This window comes from Vidua chalybeata, chromosome 1 (genome assembly GCF_026979565.1).
Source record: "Vidua chalybeata isolate OUT-0048 chromosome 1, bVidCha1 merged haplotype, whole genome shotgun sequence".
In the NCBI taxonomy this organism is placed as follows: Eukaryota; Metazoa; Chordata; class Aves; order Passeriformes; family Viduidae; genus Vidua; species Vidua chalybeata.
In genome coordinates this window covers 61,645,938-61,663,777 of record NC_071530.1, presented here as the reverse complement: position 1 = coordinate 61,663,777, position 17,840 = coordinate 61,645,938, and the positions used below count along the sequence as shown (strand labels likewise).

The window sequence follows — 17,840 nt, the reverse complement described above, 5'->3', positions numbered from 1 at the left end:
AGCAGAACAAGAGGCAGGCAGTACCACAGCCCATTCCCAGCTGCTGTGTAAGTACCTTGGAGAACTGGAGCCACCCTGGAGTCACTGCTGATGGGATGCATTAAACAAAGGTGAGAACCTAGAAAGCTACTATTGCTTCTGGTGCCTGAGATGGCTCATATACTGTTAGCTCAAGTATTTTTACACCACACCACACTGCAGGGTATATCTATCCTAAAAAGCAGGTGTCTCCAGTGTGTATTTCTATAGAAACTTGATGCCTTCTGTCTTTTTGTCTCTGTAGTCTAAATACTGGGATTTTTTCTCCCAGTGGTCTTGCTATTTTTTTCTGCCAACAATTTTTTTCTCCCCCTTGACAAGGTCATACACAAAGGTCTTGAGCACAGTGGCTGTGCATATGCACGTGTTCATTTTAGCAACACGCCATGGTGCCTCAGAGCTGTTCCTTGACACTCGCACACCTCTGGAATGAGCCTTACTTAACACATCAGCTACAAGACACACAAGATGCAACCTTGTGTGCTGGTTACTTCCACACCCTGTGAAACATCTACACTGTTTCCACATAACACCCGTGCAGAGGCTTTCTCCAGAGCTTTATGTCACAGGCCTGAGAGCCTGAGGAAAACTGCACACTGAAACACAGTACGTGCCTCAACCTCCGCCCCAGCCGTGGGGCACTCGTGGGCAGCTCCTGGTGATTCCAGCCCTGGAATGGTCCCTGTGTGGGGACGCTGCAGCATCACCCACCAGCACCATCACCTTCCATCTCAGAGCCTCCACAAAGACCAGGAGGAGTGCATGAAGGAGTAGACTTCGAACTCCTGGTGAAAGCAGGTTCAATGAAGTCTGAGCAGTGTTGGTGTAAATGTTGATTTTCTGTATTATCTGGGAGATACTTGGATTCTAAGGCCGTTATAAAACATCTGACTTGGTATGTAATTTACCAATAATTCTGAGCAGACTACTGATTTATGGAAGTCACTCCCATCCTGAACTGCCCATCACCCAGACATTAAAATAAGGATTTAAAAAAATATATTTAAATTAAATGAGAGTAACAACAGACTATTTGGATGTGCACAGTCTTCCTGAATACAGTATATTTCCACCTCCAATTTCAAAGGCAGTCCCAAAACAACAAACAAAAGTTTATCAGGTAATCTCTCTGTGGAAGAGTTTTAATTAGCAGAAATGCAATATTTGTCATGTTTTTCAACTGCTACAGTTATAATCCAGAAACTTACTATACACTAGTATACTCTTATACAATTTAAATAACACAGTCATTTTATAAAGCAAAATTCAACAGTTCAGGGGGTTTTTCATTAATTTCTGGTATTTAGGTAAGACACCAGACTTTGTGTTATTGGTAGAAACACAGGAGCTCATGATTTAGGAAAATACATAGAAAATGCCTGATTCTTGTAGTGTATAATATTCCAGTTTCCCGAGGTTCCATACAGACAATTTATTTTTCATTGCAACTAATTCCAACTTAAATACAAACTCTATAGAGCTATGCAAATTCAGACATCATGCCTCACTTGAGCACACCTGCACATTGAGATAACTCCTGTATACACCTCTTGAGTGTGACAGCTAGATCAGGATTACATAGGGTAGTGTAGAATTCCATCACCTTCTCCTGACATTCTGTTCCAAAAGGTACAATTCTTAGAGAAAAAAAAAATTGAAAAAATAATTATTTAAAAATAAATATTAATGTTTAATATCAAACTAATAAACTTATTCTGTACAAACAGCCTAAGTGAGATAGGTCTCAAAGATTACAGAAGAGACCCTGGCAAGTACAGAGTGGTATAGTTTGAGCAATCTATTCAGAAAAGATTAAAAAACAAAATCTACTTACTAGTTGTCACACCAGCACCATCATTAAGAACAATTATATGGAAGGAACAAGGATGAAAGCCAGACTTCTATTTGTCCAGAGCACAAAAGGGAAAAGAAAAAAAATTACTTTTTTCTCTCATTCATTTTAGATTTAAATGTATTTTGCCTCTTCCCACCAGAACCTGATCTAGCTTTTTTTGATCTGTACATCAGAAACATCAAATCAGAAAAGTTAAATAAAAACCGTTTGACAGGAATTAATCCATTAATGTCTGAAGACTATGGGGCTGAATGGAGGGTGATGGATTTTTTGAGTACAAAGGCAATTTTATTATAATACTAAACACTCTCTAAGGCTGGAAATGATAGACCACCCTTTGTCTACCTCTGTCAGAATACCTTGTACATAGATAACCCCAACTGCCTGTAGCTTGCCAGAGGAAATTTCTTTACTTAGAGTCAGATCCTGTCGATAATCACTTGTTAATAACCCAGAGCTTGCAAAAGAAAGAAAGGACCATTTTCACAACTAAATAGTATGCAAGATATTTTTCTTTTTTTCCCCCCTTTAGTTTAATTATCTTAAATATATCACTCAAGAAATGACCTTGCAAAAACCGAGTCAGAAATGCTAAGATCTACATTTTACAAAACCCCCTTTTCCTGTGTGCACAGGGAATACCTTATGCTTCCTTTCCAGGAGGAGTAACATTTTTCTTAACACAAGAAGACATACACCAAATTTAATAGCATGCAACATCCCACTTGAAGGTCTTTAAAATAACCCACATTTAATTCAATGCACAGTGCTTTTGTAGCTCCCTCTTCAGTGATGCTAAAATCTGGGTGACATCATTATATTGTGGAAGTGGACACAAGTATTACTTAATTCTTGGTACTATGTGGGCTTCTGCTGAACTGCCTGCTTGCAGCTGTTGGCTCTTTCATAGAGATGGAAGGAAAAAATGAGCTGAACGTTACATGGGCGGTGGTGATAAGATTGTAGAAGGCAGGGGAAGGTGAGGGAAAGCAGGAAGGAGAAAACAGATGGCTGGGAGGGAACCTGAGGGGCAGAGGAGAGGAACATGTTCAAAAAGTGCAGTGGTCCAAAGAAGTGGGGCCCTGCCTCCTTGACCCTCCTGCAGGGAGGAAGGATCGGCCCTGTCAGAGAGCTGGCTGCAGGCACCACCAGCTCCCCTCTGCTGGCTCTTCTCTTGGGCTCCCCTTCCCAGGGTGGCCTTCACGCAGCTGCAGCTCATGCATATGCAATCTGCTGCTACATATGCAGCAGACCGGTAATTCCTCTTCAACCTTGTGGCTTTTCACTTTGCAAAAAGAACTTGCCAAAACGTTTTTAAAAATGAACTAAAAGCTCTTCTTATATGAAACTGTTAAAAACAAAAAAAAAAAAACAAAAAAAACAAAACAAAAACAAAAACAAAAAAAAAGTCTACTAAATCTTACAGGATTGAATAAGAGGTGAAATTTTATTTTTAAGTAAATACAAACAATGTGTTTTCCAAGTTTCTTTATTATTATTATTATTATTTTTAGCAGAGCTTTTTGAACTGGTGTTACTCTTAGGGAACAAGTTTAAACTTAAAAAGTCACCAAAGTGGATAGAGGATAGAAAGCATTATCACATTTTCTTACTAAAATCACTGGAGAGGTGTTCCTGCCATCCCAAACCAAACATTTACATATAAGTGATAAATATCTGAATTAATATAAATATGTATATGAAAATGGATTCCAACCTATTTATTTTATTAAATGAGCTAGAAATGTGTTGGCATTTCATAACAGGAGCACTGAGTGTCTCTGTGCAAGCTTGTATTGAAGTAAAATGCAAGTGAATATATAGTCTGCAAGGAAACAATACCATACAACTTTAGGCAACAGATTTTCACTCCTAAGTAAATAATATCCTCCATAAAACACTTCCCAGTAATAAAAGTTCTTCTCCACAAAGCTATCAGAGAGAGTTCAAAGCATTTATGAATCACCTTAAATAAAAGTACACTGTGAATTGGAGTGATGCAATTGTACAATGGAGTTTTCTTCTTGCAAACAGGACGAAGAAAGAGGGCCTAGTTTCATGTCTCAGTTTACACCTCTGATCCTTAAGCATACTCTTCTTTGATCTTTGATGAATATCTGTTATCATCATGTTATTTCAAAAGCCATGGTTTTTTTTTTTTATTTTTTCCCCCTTAATGGCAAGTATTTCGTCTGCTTCATTTTCTTTGGATCAAAACAGGCAGTAGAAAAGTCGCAAGGAATGTGTTCTTCAGCAGCATACCTCTGCTCTGGCCTTGTCATTTGCAGTTCAAGAAGGCTAAAGTAACCCCAATACACCTATTTCAAATGTGGCACAGAATGTCAGGAAAAATATGCGTTATAGAGGTGAATTTTGCTCACAGAGAGGAAAACACTCCAAAATAATAGAGGGCTTTCTTCAAGATAAATAAGATGCCACCTTTCCCCACCCTGTGGGTGCCTGGCAAGGGGGCAAGGGAAGCAAGATGTTCGTGAATCGCCTTTCATTCATTCATTCTCCGCAGCGTCCCCTAGGATCGTTGGACGACCCTCGGATGTCACTGCTCAGGACGCGTCCGGGTTAGAGCCCTGCCCCTCCCGTGCAGGTGAACACGGCCCACGCGGGTTCAGTCCCGCGGGGTCGCCGCCACCTGGCCGTGCCCTGCCCCGCCGCGGGGACCTCGGGGGCGGCGGGGAGCGCGCAGAGCCGCGCCCTGCGGGCACACCCGCCCGCCAAGCGCCCACCGCGCGGCTCCACGCATCCCCGGGGGCTGCGCAGCGCGGCGGAGGCTCCTGCTGGGGCCACAGCGTGGAATTGACGTGCGCGTTAATGAACTCGAGCTCGCCGGGCCGGGAGCTGCAGGAATGGGGAGGCTGCAAGGAGTAAGAGGCGGCCGCAGCAGCTGCGGGGGCTCCTGGCTACGCTGCGCCAGGGCAGGGAAGCGCTCCGCGCCGACGAGGGCACGCAGGAACACGCTCACGGGAAGGGAGGTCTGCTCCCGAGAGCTCAGACGGAGCAGGCTGCAAAGCATTTCCCACAGCCTACGAAGCTGGGGGTGTGGAAAAGACCAACGGCAAGGGCTGCAGTTAAAGGAGCCTGTGCGCTGGTAATCCTCAGTTTAAAACAGAAGGGGGGGAGGGCGGGGGGGGAAGAGCGGTGCTAAATCTGCGTGTCCTTAAGACGTTTTAACCGGTGGGGACTGCGTGCTTATTCACACAGAGCACCTGCAATCAATCACAAATCATAGATTCATAGAACGGTTTGGATCGAAGGGGACCTTAAAGATCACCTAGTTCCAACCCTCCGGCCATGGGCAGGGTACCACCCACTAGATCGTGTTGCTCCGGGCCCCATCCAACCCCGTCTTGAACGCTTCCAGGGATAGGAATGCTGGAATCAATGCTTGCGGCGCCCAGTCCTGCAGTAGATTTGTCATGCGTATTGTTCCTGAACAATCTCTCTTGCTCCATGCGCAAGGCGAGCTGCAGGACCCGGTGTGTGAGAAGGGTGCTCTCAGTGCCACTGCCCTTAACCCCCGCATCGGGATTTGGCATCACTCGCATGATGTTCCGGCGGCGTACAGCTGACTGCGTGGGCATTGCCGCTCTTTGATGCAAACCCACCGAATTTCAGTCAGAAACTTGCAGCGTTATGTTGCTCCGTAAAACCACAGGGGGGAAAAAATAAAAAAAATAAAAAAAATAATAAAAAAAAATAACCGCGAGCTCGCTGGCTCCGCGTTGTCCTACGTCTGGCAGAAGAGGCTCAGCGCTGCCACCTCGCGTCCCGTGACGCATGCCTGGCCTCATGGAGCCTGCAGGAAACAGAATGGAGTTTCAAGGCTTTTTAAGTTGTAAAACGCGGACAAGTCTTGCCAATACTCTTAAAACTTCATTTTTAGACGGAAGCTGAATGCTCGCGCTTTATGCCTAGGCTTAAAAATCTGGGGAGCTGGAAAGTACTTTCAGTCCACCACTGCCTCCATTAGGGGTGGAAGCAATTAACTTTGAGGAAACAGCTAAGAAATTGTAATAAAATGCTTTTTATAGAGTTTCACATCGTGTTCTTACACTTGATTTATTAAGTAGCCCTAAATTTCACTTTTGTGGAGTTTTTGTTTAGGAAATAATACTCTTCTGTCCATCCCATATACACAATTTTTGAACCAATATTAAATTGAAGTGGCTGCTTTGATCAGGAAGACACTTAACTCCTCACCTGGAGATGAATTTTATTCATGGTGGTCAAGACCTTGCAGAACTTAACACAAACAAGTGAAAAGCTTCTTAAGCCTTTTCTTTCTATGTTTGTCTATCAGTTTGAGGTTTGTTTGTTTTGCTTTGTGTCTGGAAACATGGGAATATTTTACTTGCTTTGTAGTTTAAACAAATTGATATTTATATGTAAAATACAACAGTTGGGGGTTGAAATCCTGCTGGATACTGTCCTGACAGGTGGAGCAGCCAGAAGCTACTGACTGCTCCCAGTCCCAGTTTTTCACGCTGCTGCACATGAATACCAAGAGTGTAAGCAAAAGCCAGTGCTTTTTCCTGACATAAAACCCACTGTGAGACTCCATTTCTGTAGATGTTGGTGGTATAGGGTAGAACAGGTTTGATTGTAGCTTTGGGGCTGCAGGGGAAAAACACAGCGTGATTTACTACTAACAACGTGTAAAGGTGAGAAACTCCACTAATGTCACTGGATGTCAACCTAGAGGAAAGCAGTATTTTATCCAGTCTTGACCAGAGGCTGTATGAGGAACCAATGTATTATTTTTGCAAGCAAAGCTATCATTTAATTTGTATCTTTGTAAACAGTCTCAGTAATGTAGGTGGCCTACCCAGGGAGGTACTGAGAATTCAGGATTTTTCTCAGCACTTCACAGCCATGTTCTTTGAGTCCAGTGTGAGATCTTAATATTCAAAGCCTGTCCTCAATCTAGCTAGAAACTCTGCTGAAGGATCCTAGCATAAATTTTATTGCAAACTTGTGTAATTTATTTTTAGACTTCTATCTTAGATGTTTTAGCTGTATCCAACCATTATTTTGCTTCTGATTTAAAAGGTGTTTTTAACTGGTGTTGCATAGAACAAAAATTTTCACAGCTGTTTTGCCTAATAGCTTCTCTGGTCTCTGGCCTGATGAGTGATGCGAGGAATCTTTGGGAAGTAACACTGCCATTGTTTTTATGGTCTTACTGCCCCCTTTACCTGAATATTGGACGGGGGTTGATGCCACGAGGCCTGCAGGGGTGCTGCACAGCGCCTGACCTCGCTGCCCTGCTTCTCTTCATTACTGATCATGGCAGGGCAGAGGGAGGGGCGCATGAGATCAAACAGCAATATCCGAAGAGCACCTTAAACCCTCGGAAGAGCCCCGGAGAGGGGGGGCCCTGCTCAGCGGGGCGGACTGGCAGAAGCACGGCAGCACCTTCCCCCCAGGGCCGGTACCTGCCTGCCGGCTGCGCACCGGTTCTTCCTTCCGCGGCCCCTCCCGCTCTCTGGGGACCAGGAGGGGACGGGCCGGGACCCCCGTTCGCAGCCTCTCCCCGGGATCAGGCGTCTCGGTGGGACCGCGGCATGCGTGAGCGGCAGGTAGCGAAACGCAGGAGAGAGGTCGGAGGGTAAAAACCCGATAAGGGCAACACCTCCGCCTCAATCCGCGCCGGGGAATTTGGGACGGGTGGCAGCGGTTACTCAGCGCCGTGCCCGGTGCGGGGCCCGGCGCTCCGCGGGAGGTGCCCGCCGCCGGTCCCGTCCCACCCCCTGCGCCGCTCCGCTCCAGCTCCGTGGCGGAGGGGGCGTGACGGCAGCGCCTCGCGGGCGCTTCTGCAGGCCTGGCGACCCCTCCGTGACACTCCGCGTGTGGGCGTGGGGACGGGCACGGGGCGCCCTCCGGCATTCCCCGGGCATCGCTGCCCGCTGGGCGTGCGGCGGCTCCGGGGCGGCAGGAACACCCTCCCGGTCCTTTGTGCGTGCAGGTATCCCCGCTCACCGCCCCGCAGCCACGGCGCGCGGGGATGGGACGCCTTGATTCCCCTCTCTCCCTTTCTTTCTCTCTTCTTTTTTTTTTTTATTATTTATATTATAATGATTTTTGCTGATTTCCTGATTTTTTTCCCCCGGCAGGGAGGAGGGGAGGGAGGAGCGCGGCCGGGGGGCGGGGGACATGGGGGTCGCGGGCACGTGCGCGGGGCGGCGCGCGGAGCTGCCCTCCTGCCCCTTTTAAAAAGTTCGCCCCGCCGCCGGGAATGAGGTCAGCGCGGGCGCTTCCCATTGCACGCGGCCATTATTACCGCTCCGCGCCGGCCGCCAATCCCGGGGAGGCAGGCGGGGCTTGGCACGCGGAGGGCGTTGGATACAGCGCGCGATTGGCCGCGGGGCGGGCTGCGAAAGGATAAAGCGGCGCGGGGCGGGCGCGGGGTCCGCTCTCAGCTGCGGCCGGCGGAGCGCGGCGTGCGGGGGGCGCGGGGCAGCGCCCGGCGGGCGAGCGCGGGGGACGGCGGCGGCTCCGCGGGGCTCCGCGCGCGCGGAACAGCAGCAGCAACACCGCCGTCAGCAGAGGAGGAGGAGGAGAACGGAGCTGGGCGCCCGGCTTGCCGCTCTTCCTGCCGGGGACGTACACACTCGTTCATGCACGAGCGCTTTTTCATTTTTCTTTTTTTACGGCGATTTTTTCAATTATTATTTCTGCCTTCTTATTTTTTTTTCTTTCTTTTTTTCTTTTTTTTTTTTTTTTCCCTTATCCCGAAGGGTTTCCTTGTCGTTCGGTACCTCGCAACTGCCAAATCCAACCTGCACAAACTCCTGGCCGCCGACCCCGCCGCCACCACGGGTCCTGGAGCCGGGATTTTCGGGGCTTCGGGGGCGCGCCGCCTCCCCCCTCCCCCGCGGCGGTGCACGCTGGCCGTGCCCAGCGCTGAGAGACTTTCAGCGGCAGGAGTGCCGCTCTCCTGAAACGCCGCGGGCAGGCAGAACGCGCTTGTGAACTGGACCAGCTGCTTCGGGGAGGGGGGAAACCCGATGTGGTGAGGAAGGAAGCAGACCGACACCCCCCCTCCAAAAAAAAAAAAAAAAAAAAAAAACCAAAAAAAAAAAAACCAAAAAAGCCCAAAACACCCCAAGAAAAAAAATTTAGCAAACTTGGACGGGCGGCTCGCGGCGCTGCTTTTGCAGAAACTCTTGTCTGACCGCGGGCGGTCCCGCCGCTCCTGCTGCTGGCCGCCGCTGCCTCGAGGGGGAGAGGACCGCGCCGCCGGGGACGAGGCGCCGGTGTGGAAGTACAAGTGGTGCGGGGAGCGGGGGCGCGGCCGCGGGGGGCTGCGCCGTCCCGGTGCCGCTGTGAGAAGTTGTGCGCCCTGCCCCGCGCCGGAGCGGCGCTGAGCTCCGGAGCGGCGCTGAGCCCCGGCGAGCCCCCCGCCGCCGCCGCCGCGATGGTGCAGCAGACCAACACGGCGGAGAACACGGAGGCGCTGCTGGCCGCCGAGACCTCCGACTCCGGGGCCGGCATCGAGCTGGGCATCGCCTCCTCCCCCACGCCGGGTTCCACCGCCTCCACGGGGGGTAAGGCGGATGACCCGAGCTGGTGCAAGACACCCAGCGGGCACATAAAGCGGCCCATGAATGCCTTCATGGTATGGTCACAGATCGAGCGGCGAAAGATCATGGAACAGTCCCCCGACATGCACAACGCCGAGATCTCCAAGCGCCTGGGCAAGCGCTGGAAGCTGCTCAAGGACAGCGACAAGATTCCCTTCATCCGGGAGGCGGAGCGGCTGCGCCTCAAGCACATGGCGGACTACCCTGACTACAAGTACCGGCCCAGGAAGAAGGTGAAGTCGGGCAACAGCTCCGCCAAGCCCGGCGACAAGGCGGACAAGGGCGGCGGGGGCGGCGCCGCCGGGGGCAGCGCGGGCGGCGGCTCCGGCGGCCCCGCGGCCCCCGCCAAGCCCGCCCCGAAGAAGGGCGGTGGTGGCGGCTCCAAGCCCTCCCCCGCGGGCGGTGGCGGCGCGGGCGCGGGCGGCAAGCCCCACGGCAAGGCGGCGGGGGGCAAGGCCGCCCCGTTCCCCGGGGAGCCGTCGGCCGCGCTGCTGCCGCCCGAGCACCAGGCGCTCTACAAGCCCCGGGGGGCGGCAGGCGCGCCCTCGGGATCCGGCAAGCCGCTCGCCGAGAAGAAGCTCAAGCGGGTCTACATCTTCGGGAGCGGGCAGGCGGCGGCTGCCTCCGCCTCCCCCGGCGGCGCCGTGCCCGGCAGCCCCACGCTGAGCAGCTCGGCGGAGGCCGGCGACCCCTTGAGCCTCTACGAGGAGGGGGGCGGCGGCGCGGGCCGGCCCGACGGGGACTGCGGCGCCGTCGCCTGCCCCTCGCCCTCCGGCTCCGGCTCGCCGTCGGATCACCGCAGCTACACCAGCCTGCGCGCCTCCTCCCCGGCCCCCTCGACGGCGCATTCCTCCTCCGCGTCCTCCCACTCCTCCTCCTCTTCCTCCTCCGGCTCCTCTTCGTCGGACGACGAGTTTGAGGACGACCTCTTGGACCTGAATCCCAGCCCCGGCTTTGAAAGTATGTCCCTGGGCAGCTTCAGCTCCTCGGTGCTCGACCGGGACCTGGATTTTAACTTCGAGCCTGGCTCGGGCTCGCACTTTGAGTTCCCGGACTATTGCACGCCGGAGGTAAGTGAGATGATCTCGGGGGACTGGCTGGAGTCCAGCATTTCCAACCTGGTCTTCACTTACTGAAGCGAGAGCCGGGCCCTGCAGGAGGAGGCACCGGCGCGCGTGGCTGTCGGCAGGACTCGCCCACCCCGCCGGGCGCTTTTTGTCTTTCTCTGTTTTGTTTGGTGTTTGTGTTTTGGGGTTTTTTTTTTTGGGGGGGGGGGAGGAAGTGTTTTGTTTGTTTCTGGGAAGGGGCTGTTGAAAGACTGCTTCTTGAGCTTGGGAAAGGAGCGGGATCGCCCTCTCTTTGCGGAAAGGCCAGCAGTCCCATTCCTCCGGCTGCAGACGGACCCGCACACACCCCCTCCGAGAGAGGAGCCTGACGGTGCTTTTTGAGCGGGAGCGAGACGCTGTCCTTTTCCCTTTTTTTATTTCCTGAAAAGAGAGACAGAGAAAGGGGAAGGGAGGGGAAACCACACACACCTCTGGGTTCTTTGTTATTGCCCATTTTATACGAATAAAGAGGAGGGGGGAACGATGCGTTGTGCTGAGCGCACACTGGATGACTTGAGCATTCGTCCTTTCCTATGAAAGAGCGATCAGAACTGCTTGGGAAAGAGAAAAAAAAAAAAAGAACAGAAAATCCACCCAAATCCTTTGCAAGGTTCACATTTGTGGGGAGAAATCCTGTCCCGGTTTCTTCTGCGGTGAGAAGAGGAAACAATGCTAGGAGGAGGAAGTGGATGGAGCTGGACTGAGATCCTAGTTAAGCGGAGAAGAGCCAGACTTACACTTGAGAGCTGTCTTGGAATTACGGTGGGGGTAAATAATAATAAACTGAAATGGATTTGCACGTATAGATAAGGTGGCGGCAGCGCTTTTCTCAGTCACCTCATGTAATATGTAGAGAGAAAAATAAGGCTGAAACTTCAAGAACACTGAAAACTTCTTTTGAAACAGAGACCGAATGGAAAGAGTTTCTGTCATGATGTGGTACAGGGGAAACTGAGGGCGATGGCTTTTGCAAAAAAAAAAAAAGGAAAAAAAAAAACAAACCCGAAAACACAAAAAAAAAAGTAGTTTTTTTCTTCTTACTCAGAATCGTGATGGTGTTGGATTATTTCACTGGTGGGGTTTAATATAGCATGTTATACTGTCTATCTTTTCAAGATTTCTGTAAGACTGTTGAACAGTTTAAAAAAAACAAAACTAGTGTTAGGATAATATAAAAGCAGATAGATGGCGCTATGTTTGATTCCTACAAAAATATCACCAGCTTTTTTTCATTCTTAACTCTTTAAAGGATTCAAACGCAACTCAAATCTGTGCTGGACTTTAAAAAAAATGAAATTTCAGGACCAAATTTTTTTCTCAGAGTATGTATGTGTTTGTTCCTTATAGCTGTAAATGAAAAGACTGTTTTTTCTCACCGATGCTTCATCCTCGTATTGTTTTTTTTTCCTTGTAAATGTAATCGGATGCCATTTTATAAGTGGACGTATTTATACTGGCCAAACATTTTTGACTTTGTATTTCTTTGTCCTTTTTTGGTAGTTCTCGTTGTTACCCACACCATTTTTATGTCTCCTTCACTGAAGGGCTAGAGTTTTAACTTTTAATTTTTTTATATTTAAATGTAGACTTTTGACACTTTTAAAAACAAAAAGAGAAGAGAGATGAAAACGTTTGATTATTTTCTCAGTGTATTTTTGTAAAAAATATATAAAGGGGGTGTAAATCGGTGTAAATCGCTGTTTGGATTTCCTGATTTTAACAACAGGGCCGCTGGTTAGTATCTCACACGCGTGTGCGCGCTCACGCTCACTCACACTCTCACACACCCACGAATCAGCCCCTATTTTGTCCATGTTTACACTCCAATCTGCAGGCATCTTAAAGTGACAGCATCCCTCACCGCCCCCGCCGCTGCCCTCTCTGTAGCCTCCCGCCTCTCCGCGGAGGGGGCGGGTGAGGGCCCGGGGGAAGGGATTTACACTGTATGCTACCGTTTTGGGGAGCCACCTGTCCCCGGATGAAGTGAAGCAACTGGTGCATTTACACAGAAGGGATCCTGTACCTTTAACTTGTAAACCACATCTTTTGCACTTTTTTTCTAAGCAAAAACGTGCCGTTTAAACCACTGGATCTATCGAAATGCCGGTTTGAGTTCGCGACACTATGTACTGCGTTTTTCATTCTTGTATTTGACTATTTAATCCTTTCTATTTGTCGCTAAATATAATTGTTTTAGTCTCTTATGGCATGATGATAGCATATGTATTCAGGTTTATAGCTGTTGTGTTTAAGATGAAGAAAGTGAAAACATCTTTGTACATTTAAGTCTGTATTATAATAAGCAAAAAAGAAGATTGTGTGTTTATGTATGTTAATATAACATGACAGGCACTAGGACGTCTGCCTAATGAGGTGGTTCCGTTAAGGGTTTAACTTTTTTGGTTTTTTGGTTTTTGTTTTTTTTTTTTTGTTCTTTTTTTGGTCATCCATCCTGTGCAATATGCTGTGTAGATTTTTTTTTTTTTTTTTTTTTTTGTCTACGGTCACCCACAACACAACGTGGGGAAAGGAGAAAAAAAAAGAAAAAAAATCATGCCAGCTAACCATGTCAAGTTCACTGCCTGTCAGATTGTTGATATACCTTCTGTAAATAACTTCTTTTTTGTTTTGTTTGTTTTTATTTTCTTTTTTTTTTTTTTTTTTTTTCTTCGGGAAGGAAATAAAATCAGCTGGAACTGAACCCTAACACTGGGCTGCCCTTGTCATCATTGCTACGCCCCCAGCCCCCTCGGGGCAGGTGTGTTTTGTCTCTCCGGACGGCGGCGGCCGACCCCGCCGGGAGGGGCCGGGGAGGGAGGAAGGGGCGGCCGTGTTGCCGTACCGCCCACCCGGGAAAGGGACCGGGGCCGGGGAGTGGCGGGGCGGGGAGCACCTGTGCCGGTGAGAGCTGCGGGGCCCGGGCTCGACGGCTTCAGGGCAAGGGGGTCCCAATCTCCCCTCGCCTCCCGAGGCAGCTCGCCCTGGCGGACCGCGGGTTGAGATTATTTTCTCTTTAAAGAGATTCCCCCTCGCCTTATGTTTTGTTTTGTGCCCTGGCGGTTCGGGTGAGAACGGCCGGTGCGAGCGAGCGAGCGGCAGTGGGGCTCCGCCGCCCACCCCCCCATCCAAAATAGTTTCTCCGGGGCACTTTAATGAAGACTTTCTAAGGCAAAGCGTAAACAAAAATCCGGCCGTCAGCTGTAGGGATGCTTGAGGCTGGGGGCTCACGGGGAGGTCCTTGTCCCCTCCGCCCCGCTGGCCGCCAGACGAGGCCGAGGCCGGTGGCCCCGCTGGGTTTCGACGTCCCGGGTACCCGCCTGAATTCCCTTCCTGCCTACGAATATGCATAGGACCTCGAGCAGTGTTTTGTAAACCGATTAAAGCATCCCACTGACATAATGGTTTCACTTAGCTGTTAATTTACAGCTGGCTTTGAGCCACGAACTCTTTTTCCATGAAAAAGGAGCAGCAAGAGAAAAGAGCCGTGGTAGCGGACTGTTTCGCAAAGCTACCGGCGCAGGAGGTTAATGTTTGCTCTGCCTTATCCCCGTGAATTCCTGGGTTGTATTTGCCTTGCAAAAAACCCCATCAGCAGCTCCACGCCACTCATTGCATGGGACCTTTCCCGGTTACCCCCGCTTTGCATACAACGCCTTTCCTGTCCAGGGTCATTTGCAAATCCAATGTCTGTGCCGGTGGCCTCGCGTGTTCCCCGGAGCATCCCCGCCCGGCCCGGGCGGTGCGGTAGGGGCGGATAGGCAGCCACCAGAGGGGTACGCCCAGCCCCACCCGGCCGGGGCACCTTGCTGTGTCCAGGCGGTGTGGTTAGTGACTAACTTCCTCTTGTGTCTGGGCACTGGTTAAAATCAGCGGAGAAAACGGTCAGGGGTGGTGATGGGACAGGCGACAACATTCAGCTACAGCCACTGGCAAGAAACAGGCCTGGGACTGTGTCCCTCCCTTTGCCTGGCTCCGGCTCCAGGCCCCTTGGCCGTTGGCTACAGTTAACTTGAGGGGTTTTATGGTTTCCTGCCTATGTGGTTTGTGTTCTCCATTATAATAAAGTCCAGTGCTGGCAAACAGATTGTTTCTCTGGGGACTCTTTGGTGACACAAGTTGCTGTTTCCAGATAGCTTCAGGAAGTCAGGCTACACAACAGTTACATAGGTGCATATATACATAAATGGCAAATATTTCTCTGTTCCTTGCTGCTTGCAGTAAGACAAGTCTCTCACTATAGGAAGTACCCAGAACAAAGCCTCACAAGGATATATCAACAAAGATACTCCCCCTCCTTTTTTTTTTTTTTTTTTTTTTTTTTTTTTTTTTTTTTTTTTTTGCTAATAGGCCATATTTCCACTGTAATTGCAATTGGTTTGGAAAGTAAAGTAGTAGCCCTTTAGCAAAGGTGAAAGAAAGCATATTTACTGAAAGTATTTTATAATGAAGATCAGTGTAAAAGAAAAGCAGATTTTAGGAATCACAACTGGTGTCTGACTGTAGGATCGCCTAACACTGGATCATCTCTTGGATATGGGCCCCAGTGGTGGATGGCTATGAAGATGTGTATTTCCACAGCATTGTGGAATCTCTGACTCGAGATTGCTGTAGTTGTCATTCCCTCCCACTGCTCTGCCACCATTGCCAGAACCTCTGCCAAAGCTGCTCTGAGAGGCCCCTGCCTTGCTCCTGGCAGGTGTAACCATGCTGCAGCACACAGGGCAAAGAAAAATGGCTCCTTACCTGCTGTGCCTTCACCCCAGTAAGTCAGCATTTTAGAGATTTCTACAGCCACACATGGTCATTGTCACCAGTGAATCCCACGCCACTAATTATTTTGTCCTCCATAGCATTCCCTTCCTGCCTGTGGCCTCTGCAACTTCTTGTGGTAATGCTGAGGGAATTCATTTGTGTGCTGAGTGAAAAAAATGAACTTACTATTTCCATTTTAACTTCAGTGTAGATAATTTGGCTTATTCTTGTACTGTGACAATTTTGTCTCTTCATCCTTGCCAGGACACTGATTTTCCTAAATCTGCTGTTTCTCCATCAGTTTATCTCATAGCACACAGAGAGATATAGAAAAAAATTGAAGATTTAAATGAAAAAAAATCAGCATAATAGGCTGCATATCTCTGTTGCTAAAATTTATTTTTAATAGATCATGCTTCTTTGTTAATCATTAATTTACCTGCAAATTAGATGAAAACTGTTCACCTCAAGAGTGTATATATAATTTTCAGTAATCAGATCTGCTTCCCCTGTGTATAATTTCATTTCCTTCCCATCCTTGTGAAGCAGTGTGTGATGTGATTGCACACATAGAAAGTATTGTATTTTCTTTCTTTTCCAACAGCAATGTAGGGTTCCCTGAGAGGCAGCAGTGCTGAACACATTTGCAAGCTTTGTGCTCCTGTGTTATACTGCCAGCAGAAATGGCCTGTCTGAGTGGAGAGGACAGGATGGAGCCAGAGGCCTCCCCAGTCTCTCTGCTAGCTGTTGTGACATACACACATCATACATGACACATGGGAGTGCAGAGGCTTCACGCTGGCCAGCGCCTTCTCTGCCATATCTGCCTCCACAAAAAAGTGGAAAAAGGAGCAGATTTGAGCTCAACCCTCCTCCCAAGGGCTCTTTTATTCTGCATGTTGTATCTAGTTATTGAATGTATCTATGAGGGTTAATTTTTTTCATGTAGAGTAACTCCATAAAGGTCTTTGTAAAGCTTTGAAGACATTAACAAGGTATTACAATGAGACCTCCTGGGTCTACACATGTTGTGATCATCTTAATATGCTAGAGTTCAAAAATTGTTCACTTCCTGCCATTTCAACCTCTCCAGGGCCCTCAAAGAAGCTTTAAACATCAGGTAGGATTTTTTGTCACCAACATGAGGAAAATACATCTAGTTTTCTCTAAGATGGGTGTACCATGGCACAAAAGATGACTTAGTAATTTTCTGGTCAGTAACTGCTCTTTTGTGTGCACTGTACATAAACATTGCAAGGCAAGGAATAGCATTCACTGAATCTATAATAACCAACCTATAGAACACCAACAGAATTAAATCCCCTTGATAGGCATAACTTAAAACATGGCTAATACAGCGTCTTTGACCAGATTATACTAGTCTGAGTTCTATGCCTTTTTTTCCCAACCAGTACACTAACTCCTAGTATCCTTTCTCCCTGTGTTAGCTCCTCCATGTTTGTTGCAAACAAAGCTGAACACTCCTACTTGACAAAAGAACATAATGAGCCTCCAAATGGCTTATGTTACATCTTTTCTTCTAAGTCCATTTATTTGAACCAATAGTGTTGAATAGTGCACCAGAACATTATGTCTTACCTCCTTCCCAGACCCCATTTTTCTCATGTTTAAGAATTTTTCTCCTTCCTTTGCAAAAGGCACATTGCATTTCTAGTAGAGTGAAAAGAATCTTATTTAAGATGTATCCAAGATGCACCCATCCTACTTTATCATCCTGAGTTTAGACCAAGGGTCTCAAATGAGGGTATCTCTGCACACTGACTCAAAAATAGCACCAATCTGGGTACAAACCATGATTCTGTTTCTGAAAGCTAAATAAAAAAAGCTGGTATCTAGCTGAATAATTTAAAAGGTGCTTGCTCAGGCGCTTGAAGAAGTGAAATTGCTATGAAACTAGACAAGATCTGACTGTGTGATCTCAGCACAATTCACTGAAACCTTTACACTCAGGTTCAAGTCTGACCACATCTCTCAAATTGTCACATTCTTGATGTGTCAGAGGAAACAGGACAGAGTGACCCTTTGCTGTAGCAGCCTGCCTGAAGTTTGTGACTGCATGTAGCTCTCGGTCTGTCCCTCTCAAAGTAGTGAGGCAAATACCCAAATCTTTCCAGGCTCCAGGAGCTGCTGAAGCCATAATTCCTGCCACAGTGAGATGGTTGCTAATGAGGGCCCATTGGCCAGGCATAAAGGGACTGCTGTGCTGATGGCAGTGAGTTAGACAGGACAGGGGGGGACCTGGTTACAGGCAAATGAAATGGCAGTTTGAAGGTGAGTCTGGGCATTTCTCCAGATTTTAACTACCAGAAACTGGACTGGTTTATTTCCATTCAGATATATACAACAAATTCAGGTATCTTCAGGCTCATCAGACCTTTTGCTAGAGACTGCTGTCATTCATAAACGTGGCATTTGATGTAAACATGATGCCATTGATTCAGATTTACTCAGGGCACCAAGAAAGGA

General features: G+C 48.5%; 2 protein-coding genes across 3 annotated transcripts; one reads left to right on the top strand and one right to left on the bottom strand.

Moving 5' to 3' along the window:
* Positions 1-4,619: 4,619 nt before the first annotated feature.
* Positions 4,620-7,923, bottom strand: LOC128794004 (translation initiation factor IF-2-like). 2 transcript variants are annotated; one of them, XR_008432963.1, is made up of 2 exons: positions 7,108-7,923; positions 4,620-5,708 (listed from the first exon to the last, which is right to left on the bottom strand). XR_008432963.1 is itself a non-coding variant. In XM_053953562.1 (2 exons), exons 1-2 carry the CDS (start codon positions 7,796-7,798, stop codon positions 5,524-5,526), a joined length of 636 nt encoding a protein of 211 aa, XP_053809537.1. In that variant the 5' UTR covers positions 7,799-7,923; the 3' UTR covers positions 4,620-5,523. The 2 variants fall into 2 exon arrangements, 1 of the variants encoding a protein (XP_053809537.1); XM_053953562.1 differs by having other exon boundaries at positions 7,348-7,923.
* A 1,282-nt stretch (positions 7,924-9,205) lies between these two features.
* On the top strand, positions 9,206-13,308 carry SOX4 (SRY-box transcription factor 4). The gene has a single exon (XM_053965778.1). The coding sequence runs from the start codon at positions 9,330-9,332 to the stop codon at positions 10,629-10,631; it is 1,302 nt and encodes a 433-aa protein (XP_053821753.1). The 5' UTR covers positions 9,206-9,329; the 3' UTR covers positions 10,632-13,308.
* The last annotated feature ends 4,532 nt before the right edge of the window (positions 13,309-17,840 follow it).